The 22,183-nt window shown below is 50.6% G+C and overlaps 1 protein-coding gene across 2 annotated transcripts in view; it reads right to left on the reverse strand.

Annotated features, from left to right (window-relative positions):
- The window catches only part of ETS1 (ETS proto-oncogene 1, transcription factor), an 85,051-nt gene that overhangs the window by 45,030 nt on the left and 17,838 nt on the right, over positions 1 to 22,183 (reverse strand). Inside the window, exon 1 of one of the 2 annotated variants that reach the window (XM_009906482.2) lies at positions 10,514 to 10,765. The exons of the other annotated variant lie outside the window; for it this stretch is intronic. Coding sequence (XP_009904784.2) covers positions 10,514 to 10,583 — 70 coding nt within the window. The 5' untranslated portion in view covers positions 10,584 to 10,765. Of the gene's footprint in view, positions 1 to 10,513; positions 10,766 to 22,183 lie in introns of those variants that run through there. 2 annotated transcript variants of the gene reach the window in all.

Below are 22,183 nucleotides of genomic sequence, written 5' to 3' on the forward strand. Positions count from 1 at the left end.
CCAGAACCAGGGACAGCCCTCGCACATCAAGCCTCAATGTCCTCTCAGCCCTTCCAAAGGCTGGACCCAGGGAACACCAGGAGGTGAGGAGGCAGGATGGGGAGGTACAATGCTACTGTTTGACCTGCTGGGCTCATCGTGCTGCCTGCGGCTGATGCTGGGGGTTGAATAAAGGAGGTTTCTTTTCCCCGTTCCTGGCTGTAAATGAGTTGGAATTGTGTGTGCTGACCTCATGGAGAGGTTGGGTAACATGCCTTGAGTGTTTTAAAAGAGAAAGCACTTGGCATTGCCTTCTCAAGCTGCTTCTAACAATAATGTGTAAAAAAAACAACCCACCAACATAAAAAGGGGGGAAAAAAAATCCCCAAAGACCCAAATTTCACGTGTTCCACTCCATCTTTTTTCAATTTTTCCAGTGGAAAAAGCCAGGAGGACTCAGCTTTTGCAAGTTGTTTCTTCTGGTGGCTCAGGTTTCAGTAAACAGTTTCTCAAAAGTAAAAGGTAAAGGGAAGGAAAGAAAGAATGAAAGAAAGAGAGAAAGAGAAAGAAAGAGAGAGAAAGAAAGAGAAAGAGAGAAAGAGAAAGAAAGAAAGAGAAAGAAAGAAAAAGAATGAAAGAGAGAAAGAGAGGGAAAGAAAGAGAGAAAGAAAAAGGGAGAAAGAAGGAGAGAAAGGGAGAAAGAGAGAGAAAGGGAGAAAGAGAGAAAGAAAGAGGAAGAAAGAGAAAGAGAGAAAGAGAGAGAGAGAAAGAAAAAGGGAGAAAGAGAGAAAGAGAGAGAGAAAGAAAAAGGGCAAAAGAGAGAGAAAGAAAGAAAGAGAGAAAGAGAGAAAGGAAGAAAGAAAGAAAGAGGAAGAAAGGAAGAAAGAAAGAAAGAGGAAGAAAGGAAGAAAGAAAGGAAGAAAGGAGGAAAGGAGGAAAGGAAGAAGGAAAGAAAGAAGGAAAGAAAGAAGGAAAGAAGGAAAGAAAGAAGGAAAGAAAGAAAGAAGGAAAGAAAGAAAGAAGGAAAGAAAGAAAGAAGGAAAGAAAGAAAGAAGGAAAGAAAGAAAGAAAGAAAGAAAGAAAGAAAGAAAGAAAGAAAGAAAGAAAGAAAGAAAGAAAGAAAGAAAGAGCAACAAACCAACCCCTTTGCAGCTCCCAGAAGACTGACCAGTATGAAGTGGTTTTGCACAAGCACAAGCAAACACCTATGAGTAAAATAACTTTCATGTGGGTCAAAAAGCCACATTTTGATGACTGTGAGAGATGGTGATGATGGGGAGGGAGAAAAGAAAGCCCAAAGTGCTTTCCCAATGTTCAGCTCCACATTTTAGGGTCTACAGGATGCAAGAGCAGTGGCAGCTCTCCCTTAGTCAGCAGTTTCATCCAGGACATCCCAGGAGAGACAGCATCCCAGTGGAAATCCCAGCCCAGGATTCCAGCCACCACAAGGATATGCAGCTCTCATCCTGCTGTGCAAGATGTTTGGATCCTAGAAGGACAAAGGGCTCAGCTGTTTCTCTTCTCTCCAAAAGGTCCAGCTCCTAGCCCAAATCAGAGTCAAACAGTCCACCCAAGCTGGAAATGCTGAGAGACAGATGGGTCCTTGGCCTGCCTGGTGCTGTGGAGGAGCCAGAGAGGTAGGGAATGGCTCCACATAGATCACAAGAAAACCTGAACCCTGCAAGTAGAGGGAGACCTGGAGCACACAGCTGAGGACACTCCCACATTCCTGCTGGACTGTGCCTCGATTTCCCCCAAAACCAGGTCTTGTCAAGCCCTTCCTCAACATCTTCTGCGGTCAGAGCCCCAGAACTGTGCTGGGTTTTCACTACAGCCAAGTCGCACTGGCTGGCTTCTCCTGCGCTCCCCACCAGCCATCTGAAGAATGCCTTGGAATCACGTCAAATATTTGAAATGGGATGGGGGGGGGGGGGGGAGGGGAGGAGAGAGGGGGCACAGGGAGGGGAGAACAGGAGGGAGCTGCTCTGCTTTTGACTCAGTGTCTGGCTTCTTTCATCAAACCCACATTCCTGCTCACGCCATCACCCTCCGGGAAAGTGTGACAACCTCCATAATCCATGTGGAGCCAATTTAAAATCCCCTCCCTGTAAGAAAACGCATTTGGGTCGGTCATTAACAAGCTCCCAAGGTTTAGGAGCCAGCCTGAAGCTCCACAGCCACCCCAGCAAGACGTGGTGGTCTTCAGCTGGGAAGGTTTCCCACACGCAGCCGTGTGGTACAGGAGAGCAATTTCCCCCTGCCCAGCGATGTCATGGATGCCCCCTCCCAGGCAGCCCAGGCTGGATGAGGCCTTGAGCAACCTGGTCTGCTGGGAGGTGTCCCTGCCCATGGCAGGAAGGTTGGAACTGGATGATCTTGAAGGTCCCTTCCAACCCAAAGCATTCCATGAATTCTATGAAACCACCCCAGGGTGCTAGATGCTTGTTGCAGCCCAAATAATGTTAGGATATCTGCCCCAGCCCCACCTGAGATGGAGGTCTCAGCCTCTTCTGGTTTTATAGGAAAGGTTCAAAAGGAGGGGAAAAAGCTGGAAAGCAAGGGATTGCTGGAGCAGTGGATTGTTGCTGTGCCCAGCACCAGCTGTGAGGTGATGGGATGGGAATTACAGCTCCCCCCAGCTCAGACCCAGACAGAGCCCTGCGACTTTGCACATCCCAATCCACAACTGGGGCTGGCAAATAGCTGAGGGCTCAGTGACCTCTGATCTTCGACTCCCAATCCCAAACCAGAGGGAGCCACAGAAAGGAGGGGATTTTCTGCTGTGGGAAAGCAAGCTGCTATTTCTTCCTTTGCAGTTATCATCGGGTTTGGATGGGTTGTATTTATCCAGTGGCTGTGTGGTTGAAGGGACCAGACCCAGGACTGAACAGCACCAGCACAACATCCAGCGACTGGTACCAGCGCACAGAGCAGGACACTGGGTGGAGGCAGCCAAGTATAAAACAGCATGCCAAAAAATTTCTGCATGGTCAGCAAGAAAAATGTATCATCTGCCAGGTCCTGCACATCCAGATATTGCCCCAGTGATGTGATGCTGTTCAGGGGCCAGCAGAGCAAACCAGGTCTCACTTTTGCCAGATGAACGCCGACAAAAAACCCGACCACAAACAAAACACAAAATGTGCAGCTTCACCTCACAGTTCAGAAGGTGGAGAGCTCTGGGTTTGCCACTACCCCATACAGGGCCAAATAAGCTCACAGTTACTTTCAGCCTTACCACCACCTTGGAGATAGGGACGGAATAACTCTGAGCATTTTAGAGTGCAAGAACCCAGAGCTTCATCTGAACGCCTGCAGCTTTGCAGGAGCTCAGGCTTGGCTTGGCTTTGCTTTGCTTTGCATGCAAACATTTGCAGCCTGTTCATGTTACACTTTCAGATCCTACAACCTAGATACCAAGGCTGAGGCTTTTAACCAAATTACAAACTGAAACCACCCTGATTTAGGGGGGTGAGGGGGTTATCCACCTCTCTCTGGACCTGAAATCGAGTTGCACCAGGGGAGGTTTAGTTAGGTTGGATATTAGAAGAAACTTCTTCACTGAAAGGGTTCTCAAACACTGGAAGAGGCTCCCCAGGGAAGTGATTGAATCTCCATCCCTGGAGGGGTTTAAAAGATGCAGAGATGTGGTGCTGAGGGACATGGTTTAGCACCAGCCTTGGCAGATTTAGAGAATGGTTGGACTTGATCTTAAAGGTCTCTTCCAACCAAAGAGATTTGATCGAACTATTTATCCCCTGGGAAAGTGAATCCCTCCAAGGAGATCTTGAGGCAGGAAAGGCAACTTGCAGATGTGCACATTTTCACATCATCACCACCAAAGAGGCCCAGGTCACCCCAACTGGGACAGACAGGCTGAAAACAGCAGGCTCTATAAGTTGAGCCATACAGCAGGACTGAACCCAACTTCCCAAGGGTCACCTTCCCATCAGAGACCCCTTCCAGAGCCGCAGCTATCTCTGGAGCCATCTCACAACTCTTGTGGCAGGATTTAAGTGCCTCCCCTGGCAGGATTGAAGTGCATCCCCTTCCCACCCCCTCAAATTCCAAAGCACCTGGGAAAAATGTAGGAGCTTGTAGGAGAATCAATAAATATTTATTGTTTAACCAGCAGTATTTTGACTGGAGATGTAAGCATGGCCCCGTGCCAGTGAAACCGGAGCCTTCTTGGCCAGCGCTGCAAACAAGTTTTTTTTCTCCCTGTATCTAGTTGGAAGATTATAAACTACACAGTGAAGGGAGTGGGGGGGGGGGGGAGGGGAAAGAAACCCAACACAGGCAGCCAGCAGCTTAGTCACGGAAAAGGAACAAAAGGGCTGAAATGTAGAACCATGTCTTGGGTTAAAAAAAACAAGAAAGAGGGGGTTCAGACCCAGTTTTTGGCTGTGAGACAGCTGCAGAGCTTCTATCAGCTGCAGATTTGTGCCACTGGCTTCTGCAGCGATGCTGGAACCATCTCTGCTGGTTTAGGCAAGCTGCAAACTGGTCCAGAACTTGCAGCCAAAAAAAAAAAAAGTGAACCTGAGGAGTCAGGTCTTGACCTATGGAGGAAGAATCTTGCAGGCAGCAGGAAGATCCCAGTTGCTGTGGGGATCCCCAGCTTCACCGTGCAGCAAAGAGTCACTCCCTAGCTCCAGGGGCATTGTAATGCTCAAGGTAAATCATCTCCTTCTTCAATTAGTCCCCTGGCACCATCCCACCAAGGAATGATGGGATTTTCCTCTTTGCCTGAGGAACATCTGTAAGCCTGAAAGATGCCAGCAGCTCCATCCTTTGGATGCATTCCAGGGGCAGCAATGACACTTGCTCCCTTAAATCCTGCAATTCGCTCACTCTTTCCCTGTCTTCAGGGATGAATCCACCTGGATTTGTTCCTTTCTCCCCCAAAATCCCAGCTGCTATCAGTGGCACAACTGAAAACAGCCCTTTGGGGGGGGACAGAAGTGCCAAGTTTACAACCCTAAACCAGGTCTTGCTCACACCTACCTCCTCCTCGAGTGCCTGAGACGTATCTGCTCTCACCCAAACACCAAACCACCTTCCATTTTGCCTCCAGCACCAAACTATCATCCCAAGATCTAACCACAGGACAACTTAAACCCTGTTCCCACTGCTTCCCTCCCAGCTCAGCCACAGGGCAGGATCCATCCAGGAGGATGCTGCTTTTTCACAGCAGCATACCCCAAGAGTTGGCTCTCCTGATGGGAACTCAGCATGCCACAGACCTGTTGCAAGAGCTTGCACACTCCTGGCTGCTTGCTGCCTGCCTGCCAGCAACCCACTATGGATTTGGGAGAGCAGGATGGGATACAACATGCTCATCAGCTCCCTTTGGAGACCTCAAGCACAGCATTCCAGCATGAAACTGTGTGATCCCTTCATTTTATAAGGTCTCTCCGAGCAGGCTGTAATTACATGGCAAATTAGCGGCCCCTTGGTGTAACAAACGCTGTAATGACACAGTTGTTACATGCTTTGGGGACTTCAAGACGAAAAAAACTGGGCTTTGCTGCTCTTTCCTGGAAATCTTACTCCCTGTAGCCACATTCAATGGAGTCAGGGATGAGCTTTAGCTGGGGATCCCTGCGGGAAAGGGCTCCGGAGTTGCACCCTCTTTCCACAGCTTTGCGCCTTAAGCAGACAGAAGTTGACACCTGAAAAAGCTGGAGCCGGTGGCGAGCTGGTGCAGCCAGTCCCCTCCCTCCTGGGAAGTACTCCTTCCCCCCATCCTAGCTGGATACCACAGTAATGGGCATTTTGTAAGTGCATAGAAAGATAATTGCTCTTTTTCAGTTCGAATTCTCACCTCCTCCACAGGCAATCAGCATGGAAAACACCAGAGGAGCCCCAAGCCCTCCATTTATTAGAGTCTCGCCCTGGCTGGCTGATGATTCATGGCCACTCCGAGCAATCCACAGCCAAAGCACAGCTCCCACCTTTGCTGCTACCGCAGAAGCAGTCAAGAGGATGCTGGATGCAATTCCCTGCTTCCCTGAAATCACTTCACCTTGTTTCTTTTCGCCAGGCTTTCAGGCAAATGCTCCAGTATTTAGTGTGTGAGGGCAGGGACAACTGATGGAGAGAAAGGGATGGAATATATCTCAAAGCAGAGAGAGAAATGCTTGTGTTCTGCTGCTGAGTTTCATCCCACACATGAAAACTTGACCATGTAAGCCACCAGAAAGACCAACCTCTTAACAGCAGCGGGGAAACTGAGTCACCCAGCAGCTGGCACAGCTGTGGGGACCAGCCTGGAGAGATGTGAAAGGGATCAAACCTTCCTTTTTGGAAGGGATGATGTTCCAAGTCCCTGTGTGCTACCCAACCAGCTCAGCAAATTGAGTGTCCTTGAGTGGGCTGATCAAGTTGTGACCATATTCTGTGCACATATATAAAGACTTGGGAGCAGAGGTGTGGCTGGAAACTTGTCCTCTCTAGAAAGGACAGAAGGAAGGATGAAGGATCTCATCCTAAGACCACAATAAGATGCATTCAGAGCTAGAAACTTGCCCTTCCTTGGTAATAGAGAAAGAAGGATGAAGGATCTCATCCATTGGAGGAGATGAATCCAGAGCAGGAAACTTGCCCCTGCTAGACAAAACAGAGGGAAGGATGATGGATCTCATGCTAGGACCATAATAAAGACACATTCAGAGCTGGAAACTTGCCCTTCTCCTGGGCAAGAGAGAGGGAAGGATGAAAGATCCCATCCCAAGACCATAATAAAGATGCACTCAGACTTCATAAAGCACTTTGCCATTTCCCAAGGCAGGGGAGTGGAGACTTCTTTCAAATGCAACCTCCCTTATCTGCCTGCATTGAAAGCAAAAGCAAAGGACACAAAGATTGACCTGAGAAGGGGAAGCAGCACAATGCAGGTGGGTCCCACATCCCAGTACACACAGTGCAGAAGCTGGCCGCTTCCCTGCAGCAACCACAGCAGGAGAAATCTTGCCTTCAGCCCTGTCCCAAACCTTAAACCAGAAGGAAAAGCTCTTGACAGATAAAACTTCACCCCTGGGATGCCACCCACGCACAGGCCAGTGGAAACAAGGCGTTTGTCTCCCAGCTGTCCTTAGGGTACGCATGGGAAGAAGAGTGGAACGTGCAGGGTCCTTCCGCAGCCAGCATTCCTGCGCTGCACATCAACAGATCAATTCCTCTTTTCATGCCGGGCAGGAAGAAATCCACCACCCTGTAACACACCTCCAGAAAGAAGAAGCAAGAGGAGGAGTGGATGCAGGAGGAAGGGGAGCCCAGTCCCTCATCTGGGATGCCAAACATCATCACCTGCCATGACAGCCCTTCCACGGTACTTGGTAGGTTGCCTCAGGGGTTGCGAGTCACCTCGAGGGCAGCAAGGCAACAGCTTCATTAACAAGAAATTATCTCTCGGTACTTAGGAGGCCCAATTCCACGCCGCCAGCTTCCAGCAAAGGTTGAGGAGCTGCTTTTAACTCTTGAGCACAGCGAGCAAACAGCTTTGCAGAGATGGAGGAAACAAAGCGATTTGCGGAAGGCAGCGTTCACCAGTCGCAGGGTGAAAGTTCCTTCTGTTGTTGATTTTTGCAGGGTTTGGGGTTTTTACTCTCTGAAAACGAGCCAGTCAACTCAATCCAGTTGTATCTCTGCAATCAAAAGTGATGTTACCATCGCTGTCAGATCCTTGTAATGAAAACCCACGCTCTTGTATACGAAAAAGAGGAACCCACCACCGTGGATCTTGGGCTCCTGCCCTACTCATCTCACTGACACATTCTTGCTGGCCACAGCAGAGTGTGTGTGGGGGGCAAGAATTTGGCTTTGGAAGCTATGTACAACTTCCCAGCCCTCTCAGGTTATTTTTAAACCCTTTGGACACACCACAAATCCCATCTAACTTTTAGCAGTGGAGGCTGCCCGCACGTGGGGGTTGGAGCAGGGTTTTCTTTCAGGGGATGTTTGGCCGCTGTATATCTCAGCAGCTTTATAGGGCACCAAGCACCTGGCACATTAAACATCTTGCACAATTGAAAACCTCTGCCTGCAACGACTCTCCCGGCACACAGTTAACCCTATGGATACCTTGAGGCAAATCTGCCTTGCTGCATGCTGCTGTGGGAAGGAACCGGGAGCTGGAACCCCTTCAAATTTGTCCACTTGGAAAAGAAGGAAAATTGGGTGGCGGGTTTAAGACCGAGGGCTGAATGAGCCATCCAGGAGGAGCTGAAGCCTCAGGTGCAGCCCAAACCAGACAGAAGTTGTGTTCCCTACACAAGGTGCTGCTGGATTCTAGCAACCAGCAGCATCCATGGTCTTTCTCTCCACATCAATCCAGCTTCAGCATTCCCTAAAAAGTTGGAGGGGAAATGAGGTTAAGCCAGCTAATTGACAACGCTGACCTTTCTGGCTCGCACACCAAAACCAGAAGCGACTGAAGCTGACAGAGAGAGTCAGCTCTTCTTTACCTTTTCGGTTTGTTTTTCAGTCCTCTTCCTGCCCAAGTTTCAACTTTAGGTCAGCTTGCAGAACTGCTCGCTGACCTAAGCTGCAAAAAGAGCTTTCAGGGCAAGAAGCAAAGGAGCTGAAGGCAGCACCAAACACCAAGTCCTCCCCAATTACATTGATCGAACACCTCAACAGCACAGACGCCTCTGTAACAGACTCTCAGCCCTGCGAGGGGAGGTGTAGATTTAAACTGGTTTCAAGTGAAAAACAAGCCCCACAAATCCAAAGGTGAGGGTTTTTTGGTGGTGCTGAGGGACGTGGTTTAGCACCAGACTTGGCAGAGTTAGAGAGTGGTTGGACTCTTGTGATCCCCAAGGTCTTTTCCAACCAGAATGATTCTGTGATTCCCATATCCCACCCCCAGCCCTGCCCCAATGGATCAGGAGTTTCTTTCCCATCACATTTTCTTCTCCTGAAAGAGGAGAGAATCACAACTTGATGCACAGGAATGAGTCTGTTAAGTGTTCTTTCAATCAGAGCTTCAGGAAATAGGCTCCAAGAGGTCCTCAGCCTATCATTTCATCTCCAATGTGCTTTGGAAAAATCATCCTTCGTGGCCTTACTGCATTTTGAAGCCTGGCTTTCCAAACCCACTCCTAAAAGCCAGGCTCAGCCTTGCTGTCAGAGACACAGAGCACCGAAATAGTGATCAAGACAGATCTATACAGGTAGATCAGGAAGATGGATCATCAAATCTGCAAGCAGGCACCACATAGTTCAAGAGTTGAAGATCTGACTTTCTAGAGACTCCCTGCAGACAAAGCTGCTCCTCCACAAGCACCTGAAAGCCAAGCCCTGCACCACTCCAGCCCCTTTTGCACTCCAGCAGTCAGCTGTCAGTTCATTCCCCACATGCAGCCTGAAATCCCACTGCCTAGCAGGCGCTGAACACTCTTGGGGGGTTTCCTTTGCTAACTGGCAAAGAAACACTCGAGTCTATATTTAATCTCATTTTCTTTGCTACACACAATCCACTTGAGCACAGTGGGGTTTCCAGCAAGGACAGATGAAGCAACAGGACTCATGTCACCTTCCTCTGCACCCCAAAAAGAGAGAAGTTTTTCTCCCTGAAGGCTCTCTGAGCCGCATCCTCTACCACTACTGAGCAAGGCAGAAATCATGCTGAGCATCCAGGCTCAGCAGACGACATCAAGTGTGCGAAGAACCGTCCGAAAAGGCTCAACTCTTAACCTTAACCACAGCCAGCAGCATCTAAACTTACCACTACAACAACCCCACCCCACCCCCCCATACACACACGCCTGGTTTCACAAACATGCTGCTGTCTTCCCTGATAGCTCCTGCAGCCTTCCTCCACCCATTTATCCAGCTCCAAACGGGGGATGGCGGGGAAGAGAGCAGGAAAACATAATCAAAGCAGAGGGTTTTCCTGCTTTAAACGTGGCCAGTCTAAAGAAGGCACCGATGGAGTTTTGCTGCCTCAAAACCCAGGAGCGCTTGGACCACATTAGCGAGGGATGTGGGGATGTACATCCCAGAGAAGCTTTTGCAGGACTGCCTGTCCCGCTCGGAAAAGCAGGGGTGACTCGGGAAGCTGATGAAAAAACCCTATCCGAGCGCATCCCTCCCGTATCCCGGCCGGAGGTGTCCGCCTAAATCCCAGAGAAAAGGAGGCTGGAGGGGCTGCGGGTTGTTTTTGAAGAGGAGGAGGGTGAATGGGGGTTGAAAGTCTTTAAACAGCTCGGGAAGCAAGTTCGACTTCCCCCAGGCTGTGCTGAGAGGCAGAGCCGGGACAGAGCCGCGGCTGAGCTGGGGCTGAGCAGGGGCAGAGCCAGAGCAGAACCGGAGCTGAGCCGGGCGGCAGAGTCCGTGGGGGGAGCCCGGGCGGTGCCGCTCCGCTGCAACTTGGCGATTGAGGTTCATGTTCCCTTCCCCTCCCCAAATCACCCTCTCGCCGGGCAGATCTTTCCTCCCCGCGCCGGCCTCGCTGGGAAAAAGAAAGAGGGAGAAGGGCTGCAGGGGGCTTCCCTGTCGGGGGAACACACGAAAGGGTGGGGGGGCTCACCGGGGGACGGGAAGAGCTCGATGTCCACCTTCTCCGTCTTGATGATGGTCAGATCCACCGCCGCCTTCATGGCTGGGGCAGCGCCTCGGGGGCGTCAAACCGAGACCGGGAAGGGGGGGAAGCAGCGGCGGCGGCTGCTGCTGAGCCCCGCCGTGCGCGGAGCTGGGCGCCCGGGCGCCTGCCTCCCTTCCTTCCCTCCTCCTCCTTCCTCCTTCTCCTCTTCCTCCTTCCTTCCTTCCTTCCGCGCTCCCTCGCTCCTCTCTCTCCCGCTCCTGCTCCGCTCCTCCGCCGCCCCTTCCGCGCTCCCTGGCAGCAGCCGCTCCGCTCCGCCTCGCCCCGTCTTTCCCCCCCCCGCTTTGCTCTTGCCCGGGCTGGGCTGGGCTGGGCCGGCCCCGAGCGGTGACAAGCGGCGGGGAGGGACTCGCCAGCCCCTGCCTCCGCCCCCGGAGGCGGCCCCGGCACCCGGCGCCTCGGGCAGAGGAGCTGGAGCTGGCCCGGGGCGGGGGAGCGGGAGGAGAAAAGTGTCCCCGAGGGCGCATGGGGGATGCGGGGTGATGCCAGCGTGTGCCTCGCTGGCCAAGAAGACCAACAGCGTCTTGGCTTGGACCAGTAATGGCGTGACTAGCAGGACCAGGGCAGGGGTTGCCCCCTGTACTGGGCACTGTTGAGGCTGCACTCGAATGCTGGGTTCGGTTTTGGGTCCACTCTCTCCAAGGACAAGAGGAAATTACCTCAGAGTGCACCAGGGGAGGTTTAGAAACTTCTTCATTGAAAGGGTTCTCCAAAACTGGAACAGGCTCCCCAGGGAGGTGGTTGAATCCCCATCCCTGGAGATGTTTAGAAGATGCAGAGACGTGATGCTGAGGGATGTGGTTTAGCAGCAGCTTTGGTAAAGTTAGATTAATGGTTGAACATGATGATCTTAAACCAAAACGATTCTCTGATTCAATGATGGAGGATAAAGTGTGATGGATGTAGCAGGGTGATGAGGGTTATGAGGTGATTGGGGATGCAAGCTGCTGGGGAATGCAGGCTCATAGATGGTGTGGAATGTTGGGAAATGCAGTGTGATGGAGAGGGGTCTCAGCACATCCAGCAGAAAGTGAGGTGCTGCTACACCTCTGCCACAGCCTCTGCTTGCATCCCAGCCTGAAAAGATGGAGAGAGAAGAGAGCTGCAGCTTTAGCATGTGAAAATGCTGCTGGCTGCAGGCAGCCCTGAGCTGAAGCCATGGTAGCCTGCTGAAAAGTGATTCTTGAAACCAGGTCACCCTGCCTGTCTCAAGACAGACTAGAACAGAACAGAACAGAACAGAACAGAACAGAACAGAACAGAACAGAACAGAACAGAGTAGAGTAGAGTAGAATAGAATAGAATAGAATAGAATAGAATAGAATAGAATAGAATAGAATAGAATAGAATAGAATAGAATAGAATAGAATAGAATTAACCAGGTTGGAAGAGACCTTCAAGATCATTGAGTCCAACCTATCATCCAACCCTATCTAATCAACTAAACCATGGCACAGAATCACACAGACTGGCAGGGGTTGGAAGGGACCCCTGGAGACATCTAGTCCAATTCCCCTGCTAGTGAAGCATCACAGAGTAAATCACTCAGGACACACATCCAGACACGAGGTTTTCGCACTCACATCACCAGCACTGGGATCCTCTCCCACCTGCAAGCACATCCAAGGGCAGAGGATGTGGGCACCAAGTACACTCAGTCCTGTGGTGATGGGCAATGCCTGGGGTGGCTGTTCACAGGCTGCTCACAGGTGGGAGGCCAAAAATGTTTGGGCACTGGCTGGGCAAAGAAAAAAAGCTTCTTAGAGATGCAAGATGAGAATCACACCAGCAGGGCATGAAGTTAACAGAAGAACGTTGGTTTTCACGTGAAACATGTTTTATTGTAGCTAGGTAGCGCTGACTTCAGACCACAAACGGCAGAGCAGGAGGGAGATTATGACTCACAGATGTCAACTTACCGGTACAAGTGTTAGAGAGAAAAAGAAAACACACAACAAAAGTCATTAGCAACCATCTCTTGTGGTTCTCTCACTCTGAAAGTCTTAATAGAGTCTGAATGCCTAGTAGAGACTTGGCTGCTCTCATGCAAGATGGGCTCAAATGAACGTCTGGGTTGTAATGGGGTGGGGGAGAGGGCAGCCACAGGAGTCAGGGGCTCAAGGCTCCCTGCTAAGCCATGGGATGAGGCAGGGTCCTGCTGACAAACAGCACAAAAACCTCCAAACACACAGACAGCTGAGCTGCAGATGCAAAGCTAACAGCTCAGGATTATTTCTAGCCTCTTCAGCAGTGCCTTTCTCAGTCGCCTGAGGCGTGCTAATAGAAGGAAAGTTCCTGTAAGTAAAAGAAGCTGTGAGGTGCTGGGGCCACAAATCAAGAGCCTAATTCTGGCTTGCAGGAGCAGCCAGTTTTTACCCAGGCAGATAGCTCAAGACACAGCCAGAAGGAAGTTTGGCCAGGATCACAGTGTCCAGGTGGGTTTGGAATTTGCCCAGATAAGGACTCCACAGCCTCTCTGAGCAGCCTGCTCCAGGGCTCTAGAATCCTCACACCAATGCAGTTTCTCCTCCTGTTCAGATGGTACCTCCTGGGTTCCAGTTTATGCCTGTTGCCCCTTGTTCTGTCACTGGACACCACTGAGAAGTTCTGGCTCCTTTGCCTCTCTCTGTAAAGGAGCTTGCACCTGCCCTTCTTTAGGGGTTTCTTCCCCACACAGGGATGGACAGCAGTGACTGAAGGAAGAAACTGCAGAGAGGGAGCTTTAGCAGAACATTTCCCATTGAAAATCAAAAGGGGCTGCAGGAGAAACAGCTGCCTTTCCATATGATCCCTTCAGAGCAGGCTTGGGAAAAGAAGCCTGATGAAGTCATTGCAGCCTGACAGTCTTTCCCTTCCTACACTCTGCAAACTCCTGAGCGAGCCTGTGCACAGACAGGCTGAGATCCTCAGCCAGGTGAGTGGGAGAGTCTGTGCCTGTGTGTGCTGGCATGGTGGGGACCAGTTCATGCAGCCAGCTATGAGCTCTTGGCTGTGGCCATGAAGCCATCTGAAAGCACCTGCAGTCCCAGCAGGGCTGAAATGATCCATGGTGCTTGCTAAGTCACCCTGCTCAGAGCAAGCTCAGCAAACCACAGTCCCCAGACTGAAACAGGAGAGGAGGAGCATGGTGATGTGGAGCTTGCCTGAGTGGACACTGATGGGGTGTTGATGTCATGTGAGAGAGGACTTTCATGACCAGAGATGGTCCTGGTGTGATTAAAAAACAGCACCAGAGGAAGCAGTGGCTGCCCCTGTGGTGTCGATCAATTAGCCTTGCTCCCGTGGGTCAGTGTGTTTGGCTTGGTCTCTCCTGCAAGCTTTATGGTCTTAAGGGCTGGCTGGGCTCCAGTGCACCTGTAATGGGGATCCTTCTCTCCTGGACCATCACAAAAGCTTTCATAAAGGTCCTTGTCACAGCTTGTGTGGGTTTTATTAGGAAAGATACACAAGCTCCTGGCATCTCACTCAGCTCTGATCCCACAAAGCCGACGACACTAAGCCAGAGCTTGGTGCAGCATGGCTGCGGTGGAGCTTTGAGCTTCTTCACTCTCCTGCCTCATGCCCCCACCTCCCTTACATGCTCTCCCAAACTTCTCTTCCATTTTGCTTGTGCAATGCCTGGCAGTCCCTATGTATGGGGAAAGTAGAAGTGCTTCCAAAAGTAGCACTGGGACAAAAATTCCCTGAAGTGGAGAAAAAGAACAGAGAGCCTGTGGACAGAGATTTCCTCCCAGGGCAGCTGAATCCCTCCGTAGAGCTCGACTCCATCCTAGCAGCCGCCTTAATTTGTGTTCACTTCAGAGCCTGCAACATGAAAGCCCTGGCTCTGAACTCCAGCTGAGCTGCTCAATGGCTCAGTGTTCGCAGAAGGCATGGAAGGAATCCATTGATTAGTTTCTTCAGCTGGGATGTGACCATTTGCAGTCCAAGACCTGCCAAACATGACTTCGCCTCAGCAACTGGTTCCTATTTGCTGCTCGCAGGCTTCAGAGAAATCTTTCCTCTTCCACATCCAAGTCTCACCCTCCTTTTCCATTCTGTCGTTGTTCAACATTAACATCTCTTTGGGCTCTCTCCTGTGGAGGGAGGATGCTGGGCTGCGGAGCACAAGCGCTCCTGCCGTGAACGTAGCCAAAAGACTTCGCCGTTGAGCAGAGATAACCATCTGCCCTCCTTCCACAATGCAGCCGGGCTGTTTTTCAACAGCTTGAAACAAAGAAAGGACAGGCGGTAATGCCGCATTGTTCCCAGGGATGCTGACTAACCTTGCTTTAAGAGAAGAAGAAGAACTATTCCTTTGGTGTTGAGGAAAGGTATTACGAGAGGGAGCCTTTGCCGTGGTTTCCGAGCACGTAGTGAGGACAGGATTGCTCTTCCACAGCCTCTCTGCTCACAGAGGCTGGGTCTTTCCCTTCATCAGGGCCAAATGCGCTCCTGTCATAGTGCTTTCGCAAATGGGAAGCTGTTGGCTTTCCTCCAGGAGCTGGGACCGCTTCTCCTCTGCCTCGGATTTGCCCGCTGTCCTCGCAGCAGGCTCGGGATTAGGCGCTGCAACGGGAGCTTTGCCTAGGACCACTGCTACCGAAACGCCGCCACCTCTGGGGCGCAATAGAAGGGCTACGGAACGACAGGGAGCAGCACCAGCCAGCTGTTCCGGGCAGGAAATGAAGAACACCATGTCCAATTAAAACTGCGGGGGGAATATTTATGGCAGAACGTAATTAGCCAAATTGGAGCCTTCCCAAAAACTGCCACGGCGTTTTCTTTTCCCTTTTTTTTGGGTTGTTGTTGTTTTTTAATGACTGCGAGCTTGCTCAGGGCTGGGGTTTGATGTTTGGTCAAGTAAACAATATCCAGAGGGCACGGGGCAAAAAGAAGAGGAAACAAAAAATAAAACCAGGAGCAAAGGGGAAGGGAAAAAAACCAAAACAAACCAAAACAAAAAAAGCCCAACAAAAGCGTCGTGCAATTCCAGAGAGAAACAGGGACATGAAAGGGACTTATCGCAAGGGGGACATTGTTGGAAGGAGCAGCGACCGCTACTCCGCGAAAGGAAAGAGCAGGGAGGTGGCTCTGGGTGTGGAGGTGGCCCTCTGCAATGAGAGGAAAGAGCAAGCAGCTGCCATGACCCTTCCCCAGGGAGATACCTTTCCTGGAATTTAAAATGATAGGAGACTTTTTTTCTTTCGCCAAAGCTGGGAAGTATCTGAGGGAGTTGTTTGAGGCTGGTGAAAGGAGGCTGGCTGACTACGGCCTCCCCTTTTTGGCTAGGCAGCAGGCATGGAAATAGAGTTGTCAGGCAGCACGTACCGCATGTGCCCCTTGGGTTGTCTACAGAGAAGGCACACGATGACCATCACAAAAGGGTTGGCTCCTCCATGACCCAGATGGTTGTGGCCTCTGGGGTGCCCTCCCTGCTCTGTGCTGTAGGGCTGGAGTCCCGGAAGGTTCCCATCCTCTGCACTGCCTACAGTAAAATCAAGTTTCTGTTTGCTGTGGAGATGCAGCCTTCAGCCCCGGGACGTCGCTGCCACAATACCGTCCTCTGATTGCCCTCCGGGTGCCAGCAGAGGAAGCCGCCTCCGAGCCTCCCCGAATCTTGCTCTCATTAACTTCCCAGTGGAGATGGCTCACAAAAGCATCTTTGTGGCCAGCTTAGGAGTCAGGGCTCCAGCACACACACATCCCAGCGTGGCTGCGAGGGAGCGCCGCGCCGGAGCTACCTCAATCAACAGTCTTGAGCATCTTCAAGTGCCTCCAGCTATTGGTTTCCCAGAGGTCCCATGCTGATTCATAACCTGATTAGCTAATCTGGGCCCTGGGCAGTGTAATTCTGCCGTGGATTTCGTTGGTGGGGGGTGCTGTCACTCACTGGTTACCCTGCTGGAAGAACTGGCTGGATGGAAAATCCGTGTAAGCTTATTCTGCAGCGCTGCTTGCTCTCGCTGCTTTCCCCTTCTCCTCCTCGAGTTACAGCGTGGAGCTCTTGGTAAACATCACCTGAAGGGTTTTGCTGTTTTAACTCCCGGTGTTTGCAAGTCCTCTGAGCAGGCATGGATGAAACTCACCAAACTTCACCTCTCAAGTTTGTGCAGATCTCTTGGGCAGCCTTCTTCGTAGCAGAAAGGAATGCAGCCAGCTCAGCCTTAAGCAGCACATCTCTGCTTGTGACTTCACTCTTGGCACTCTTCACCCTTCCAGTATTTGAAAGGGCCTCCAGGAGAGCTGGAGAAGGACTTTTTACAAAGGCATGGAGTGACAGGACAAGGGATAATGTCTTCAACCAGGAGGAACTGGACTGAGATGAGATGTTAGGAAGAAATTCTTCCCCATCAGGGTGGTGAGGCACTGGAACAGGCTGCCCAGAGAGGTTGTGGAGGCTCCAAGCCTGGAAGTGCTCCAAGCCAGGTCAGATGGGGCAACCTGGTCTAGCAGGAGGTGTCCTTGCCCATAGCAGGGGGATTAGACCTAAATGATCTTTGAGATCCCTTCCAACCTAAACCATTCTGTGATTCTATGATTCACTGATCTCTGGTGACTATTTCTGATGGTTCTTGAGATTCCTTTCCCTGGGACACAGGTGAGGGATTACAAAGGAAAGGCAAAGGGATCATTGCTGACAAAGCAGATCTGGACAGCCTGACTGTGTTCACTGACAATTATCTACGCTTTTAATCTTCCAGAAAAGCCACCACCACCACCAAAAGACCTACTGCTTCAAGAAATACCAGGTAACAGCTGTATTGCCCTTTTGTGAAGGTGACAGGAGCCCCACGAGCACCTTCCAAGCAAGGTCTGTCCAGCCCCCAAACCCTGGTATGCAAATTCACAGGCCAAGGAATGGCAGCCACCAGAAAAAAACACAATTTTCACAGCCAAGTGGAAGTGGTCAGTGTGGAGAAATAAAACACTTGGCTACAATGACTCCCAGGCTAATTCTGTGACCAGGGCAGAAAGGTTCAAGAGATGGAAATTTAATCCCTGGTCAATATTTCCACATGAGGCTGGAGAGAGGCCTTGAGCACAAGCCCTACAAGGAGAGGCTGAGGGAGCTGGGGTTGTTTAGCCTGGAGAAGAGGAGGCTCAGGGGAGACCTTATTGCTCTCTACAACTACCTGAAGGGAGGTTGTAGCCAGGAGTGGGGTGGTCTCTTCTCCCAAGCAAGCAGCACCAGAACAAGAGGACACAGTCTCAAGCTGCACCAGGGGAAGTTTAGGCTGGAGGTGAGGAGAAAGTTCTTCCCAGAGAGAGTTGTTAGCCATTGGAATGTGCTGCCCAGGGAGGTGGTGGAGTCCCCATCCCTGGAGGTGTTCAAGAAGGGATTGGATGTGACACTTGGAGCCATGGTTTAGTAGTCAGGAGGTGTTGGGTGACAGGTTGGACCTGATGATCTTTGAGGTCTTTTCCAGCCTTATTGATTCTATGATCCTATGACCTCATACAAAGTTTTGTGCCTCCTTCTTCCTTTTTTAATGAAAAGACACAAGGGGAGGGGAGCATCCACAAGAGAGTCCTGAAGGAGAAGACATCAACCCCTGCCTGGCTCCAGCCTCCTTTCAGGGAGTTGTAGAGAGAGAGAAGGTCTACCCTCAGCCTCCTTTTCTCCACGATGAACAATCTCAGTTCCCTCAGCTGGGTCCTCCCCAGACCTGTTCTCCAGACCCTTCACCAGCTTTGTTGCCTTTCTCTGCACCTGCTCCAGCACTTTGCTGTTTTGCTGGTAGTGGTGCCCTAAACTATGGAGATAATCATTCAGCTATGGGCATGTTTACTCCTTGCACACCATGCCCAAAGTAGGGGAATCACAGGATGAGACCCATGCTAACAATTAAAGCCCTAAAACTCCCCTCCCTAGATAGGTTCTGCTGGTGGAAACACCCCATTCATCCCACCACATTGCTCTTGGGTGAAGGACTCGCCTGCATTAGGTGTTTCCAAGTGGAAAAACTCTCCCAGCCTTGGAAAGCTCCTGGCTTGCAATTGTCTCTGCTTGGCAGCCCGACCCGCTGGTGAATAAAGGACAGGGAAATATTCCTCCCTACACGTGTTTGGGTTTTTCGGGGTGGTTTTCTTGGACGGTGATCCTGGCTCTCCAACAATGCCCGGCTTGTTCAGCCTTCGCTCCACAGAGCAGGCTTGAATAGATCTGTCTAAAATTATAAGCGGGCAGCCCCTGGGCTCTGAGAGATCACAGGCCACATGCTGGGGCTGAACAAAGCCTCCGCTATTTCCTAACAATTAGCCCAGCTAAAAGGACATCTATCTCCTTCCATTAGAGCCACCACGTGCCTCCCAGTCAGTCCATTGTAAAGCTAATTAAATAACACGCCTCTCTCCCCATGAGGGTCTCCTGATTAGTTCGCCTTGGTCCTAAATCCTCACTGGTGTAAATGGGGGAGAGGCAGATGGGCAGCCTTCAGTGGGGAGATGGTCACCCAGCTCACCAGCAGGCCGAGGGAGGGGATTCTCCCTCTCGACTCAGCTCCTGTGAGACCCTGTCTGTAGCATTGCCTGCAGTTCTGATGCCCCCAGAACAAGAAGGGCATTGAATTTTTGGAGCGGGTCCAGAGGCCATGAAGATGACCAGAGGGCTGGAGCACCTCTGCTGTTGGGAACAGGCTGAGACAGCTGGGGCTGTTCAGCCAGGAGAAGAGAAGGCTCTGTGGAGACTTTTGACTGGCCTTTGAAGACCTGAAGGTGGTCTATAAAAAGCTGGGGAGAAACTTCTTAAAAAGGCTCATAGTGATAGGATGAGGGGCAATGGCTTTGAGCTGGAAGAGGGGAGATTTAGACCCAAGATTAGGAAGAAATTCTTGACAGTGAGGGTGGTGAGACACTGAACAGGTTGCAGGCAGGTTGTGGATGCCCCCTCCCTGGAGATGTTCAAGGCCAAGTTGGATGAGGCCTTGAGCAAGCTGGGCTGGTGGGAGATGTCCCTGCCTGTGGTGGGGGATTGGAACCAAATGATCTTGAAGGTCCCTTCCAACCCAACCCAATCTATGAGTCTGTGATCTCCTAGCATCATAGTACTGTGTCCAGTTCCGGGCCTCTCAACTTAAGAAGGACATTGAGACTCTTGAACGTGTCCAGAGAAAGGCAATGAGGCTGGGGAGAGGTCTGGAGCACAGCCCTGTGAGGAGAGGCTGAGGGAGCTGGGGTTGCTTAGCCTGCAGAAGAGGAAGCTCAGGGGAGACCTTCTTGCTCTCTGCAACTCCCTGAAGGGAGGTTGTAGCCAGGTGGGGGTTGGTCTCTTCTCCCAGGCAACCAGCACCAGAACAAGAGGACACAGTCTCAAGCTGTGCCAGGGGAAGTTTAGGCTGGAGGTGAGGAGAAAGTTCTTCCCAGAGAGAGCTGTTGACCATTGGGATGTGCTGCCCAGGGAGGAAGTGGAGTCACCATCCCTGGAAGTGTTTAAGAGGGGACTGGATGTGGTACTTGGTGCCATGGTCTAGTAGTCCTGAGGTGTTTGGCGACAGGTTGGACTTGATGATCTTTGAGGTCTTTTCCAACCTGGTTGATTCTATTCTATTCTATTCTATTCTATTCTATTCTATTCTATTCTATTCTATTCTATTCTATTCTATTCTATTCTATTCTATTCCTATTCTATTCCTATTCTATTCTAGTCTAGTCTAGTCTAGTCTATTCCATTCCATTCCATTCCATTCCATTCCATTCCATTCCATTCCATTCCATTCCATTCCATTCCATTCCAGTGTGTTGTATTGCATTCTATTCTATTCTATTCTAGTCTAGTCTAGTCTAGTCTAGTCTATTCCATTCCATTCCATTCCATTCCATTCTATAATTGTCACCAACTGCTTTGTCTTTACTTATCTAAATCACCCCCAGAAAGCTGTCAGGCAGACAACTAGAGATGCAAGAGGGTTCACCACACCAACTGCTTTCCCTCCCTATCCATTTCCCCACCACCTGCAGCCAAAGCTGTGAAACCAGCAGATTTATTGATTATTTTGTTGGGGATTTTTTTTAGCTGCTGGTGGTCAGAGGCAGAGAGCAGACATAAATATTATTTCTAAATATGATCTGAGTCGATGCAAACCACTTTGGGCTGGGGTTTTTTTTTGGTTTGCCTTGGGTTTTTTTTTTCCACACACAGGTCTCATTGGGCTAAAAATAGCCAACAGAAAAAAAAATAACCCCAGGAAAATGGTGTGTCATTTCACCTGAAACTTGCTATTTTTGCAGGTTGAAAAGGGGCAGAAAGGTCCAAATGGGAAAAGTCCATCAAAAAATATTCTGTTAACAAAGCCTCTTTGCACCCAGTTAAGTTCCTGTCTTCAAGGAGTTTTCTGTGAGAAGGAGAGGCTCATAGAATCACAGACTCCTTTAGGCTGGGAAAGGCCTCTCAGATCATCAAGTCCAACCCTTAACCAAGACCTCTCAGGTCATGAAGTCCAACCCTTAACCACGACCTCTCAGATCATCAAGTCCAACCCTTAACCCAGCACCTTAGTTGACAACTAAACTAGGTCCCTTAGCACCACATCTATATGGCTTTGAAACCCCTCCACGGATGGGGACTCCACCACTGCCCCTGGGCAGCCTGGTCCAGGCTTGACAGCCCTTTTGGGGAAAGAAATTGTTCCTGTTGTCCAACATAAATCTCCCCTGGGGCAGCTTGAGGCAAGTTCCTCTTATTCTATCATTTGTTCCCTGGGAGAAGACATCAACTCCCACCCGGCTCCAGAACAGGGCTGGTGAGGAGAGGCTGAGGGAACTGGGAATGCTCAGCCTAGAGAAAAAGAGGCTGAAGGGAGACCTTCTAGCTCTCTACAACTCCCTGAAGGGAGGTTGTAGCCAGGTGGGGGTTGGTCTCTTCTCCCAGGCAAGCAGCACCAGAGCAAGAGGACACAGTCTCAAGCTGTGCCAGGGGAGGTTTAGGCTGGATGTTAGGAAGAAATTCTTCCCAGAAAGAGAGATTGGCCATTGGGATGTGCTGCCCAGGGAGGTGGTGGAGTCACCATCACTGGAGGTGTTTAGAAGGAGATTGGATGGGGTGCTTGGTGCCATGGTTTAGTTGATTAGGTGGTGTTGGGTGATAGGTTGGACTTGATGATATCAAAGGTCTTTTCCAACCTGGTCTGGTCTATCCTATCCTATCCTATCCTATCCTATCCTATCCTATCCTATCCTATCCTATCCTATCCTATCCTATCCTATCCTATCCCTTGTCCCTGGAGGAGGTTGACATGGCTCTTCTGCAGTGCCCAACATGCTCCTGCTCAAGCCTAACACTGCTAGTGGCTTTTCTCTCCCTCCAAGCATCCTGGCTCTTTGAGGTGAGCTAGATCTGTACCACCACAAGTGCACAGGCTCCTACAACAGCACAGAGCTGCTAAATCATTCCAGATGTTCAACACCTTTTCCTCACAGGCTCCCAAGACCCGGAAGAAATGCAGTTTCCTTCTGCCAAGTCTGAAGTCTAAGTTGTGAATATCCCCTTTGCCCCCTTTAAATCATTATTTCCCACCCTTGGCTATTTAAATCATTATTTTCACACCCAGAGAGCATGGCTGGAAAGCTGGAGAGGTGGGTCAACAGCCTAATGAGCTGATTTCCTGTGGACCTTCTGCT

This window comes from Dryobates pubescens, chromosome 34, assembly GCF_014839835.1.
Source record: "Dryobates pubescens isolate bDryPub1 chromosome 34, bDryPub1.pri, whole genome shotgun sequence".
Classification (NCBI taxonomy): domain Eukaryota; kingdom Metazoa; phylum Chordata; class Aves; order Piciformes; family Picidae; genus Dryobates; species Dryobates pubescens.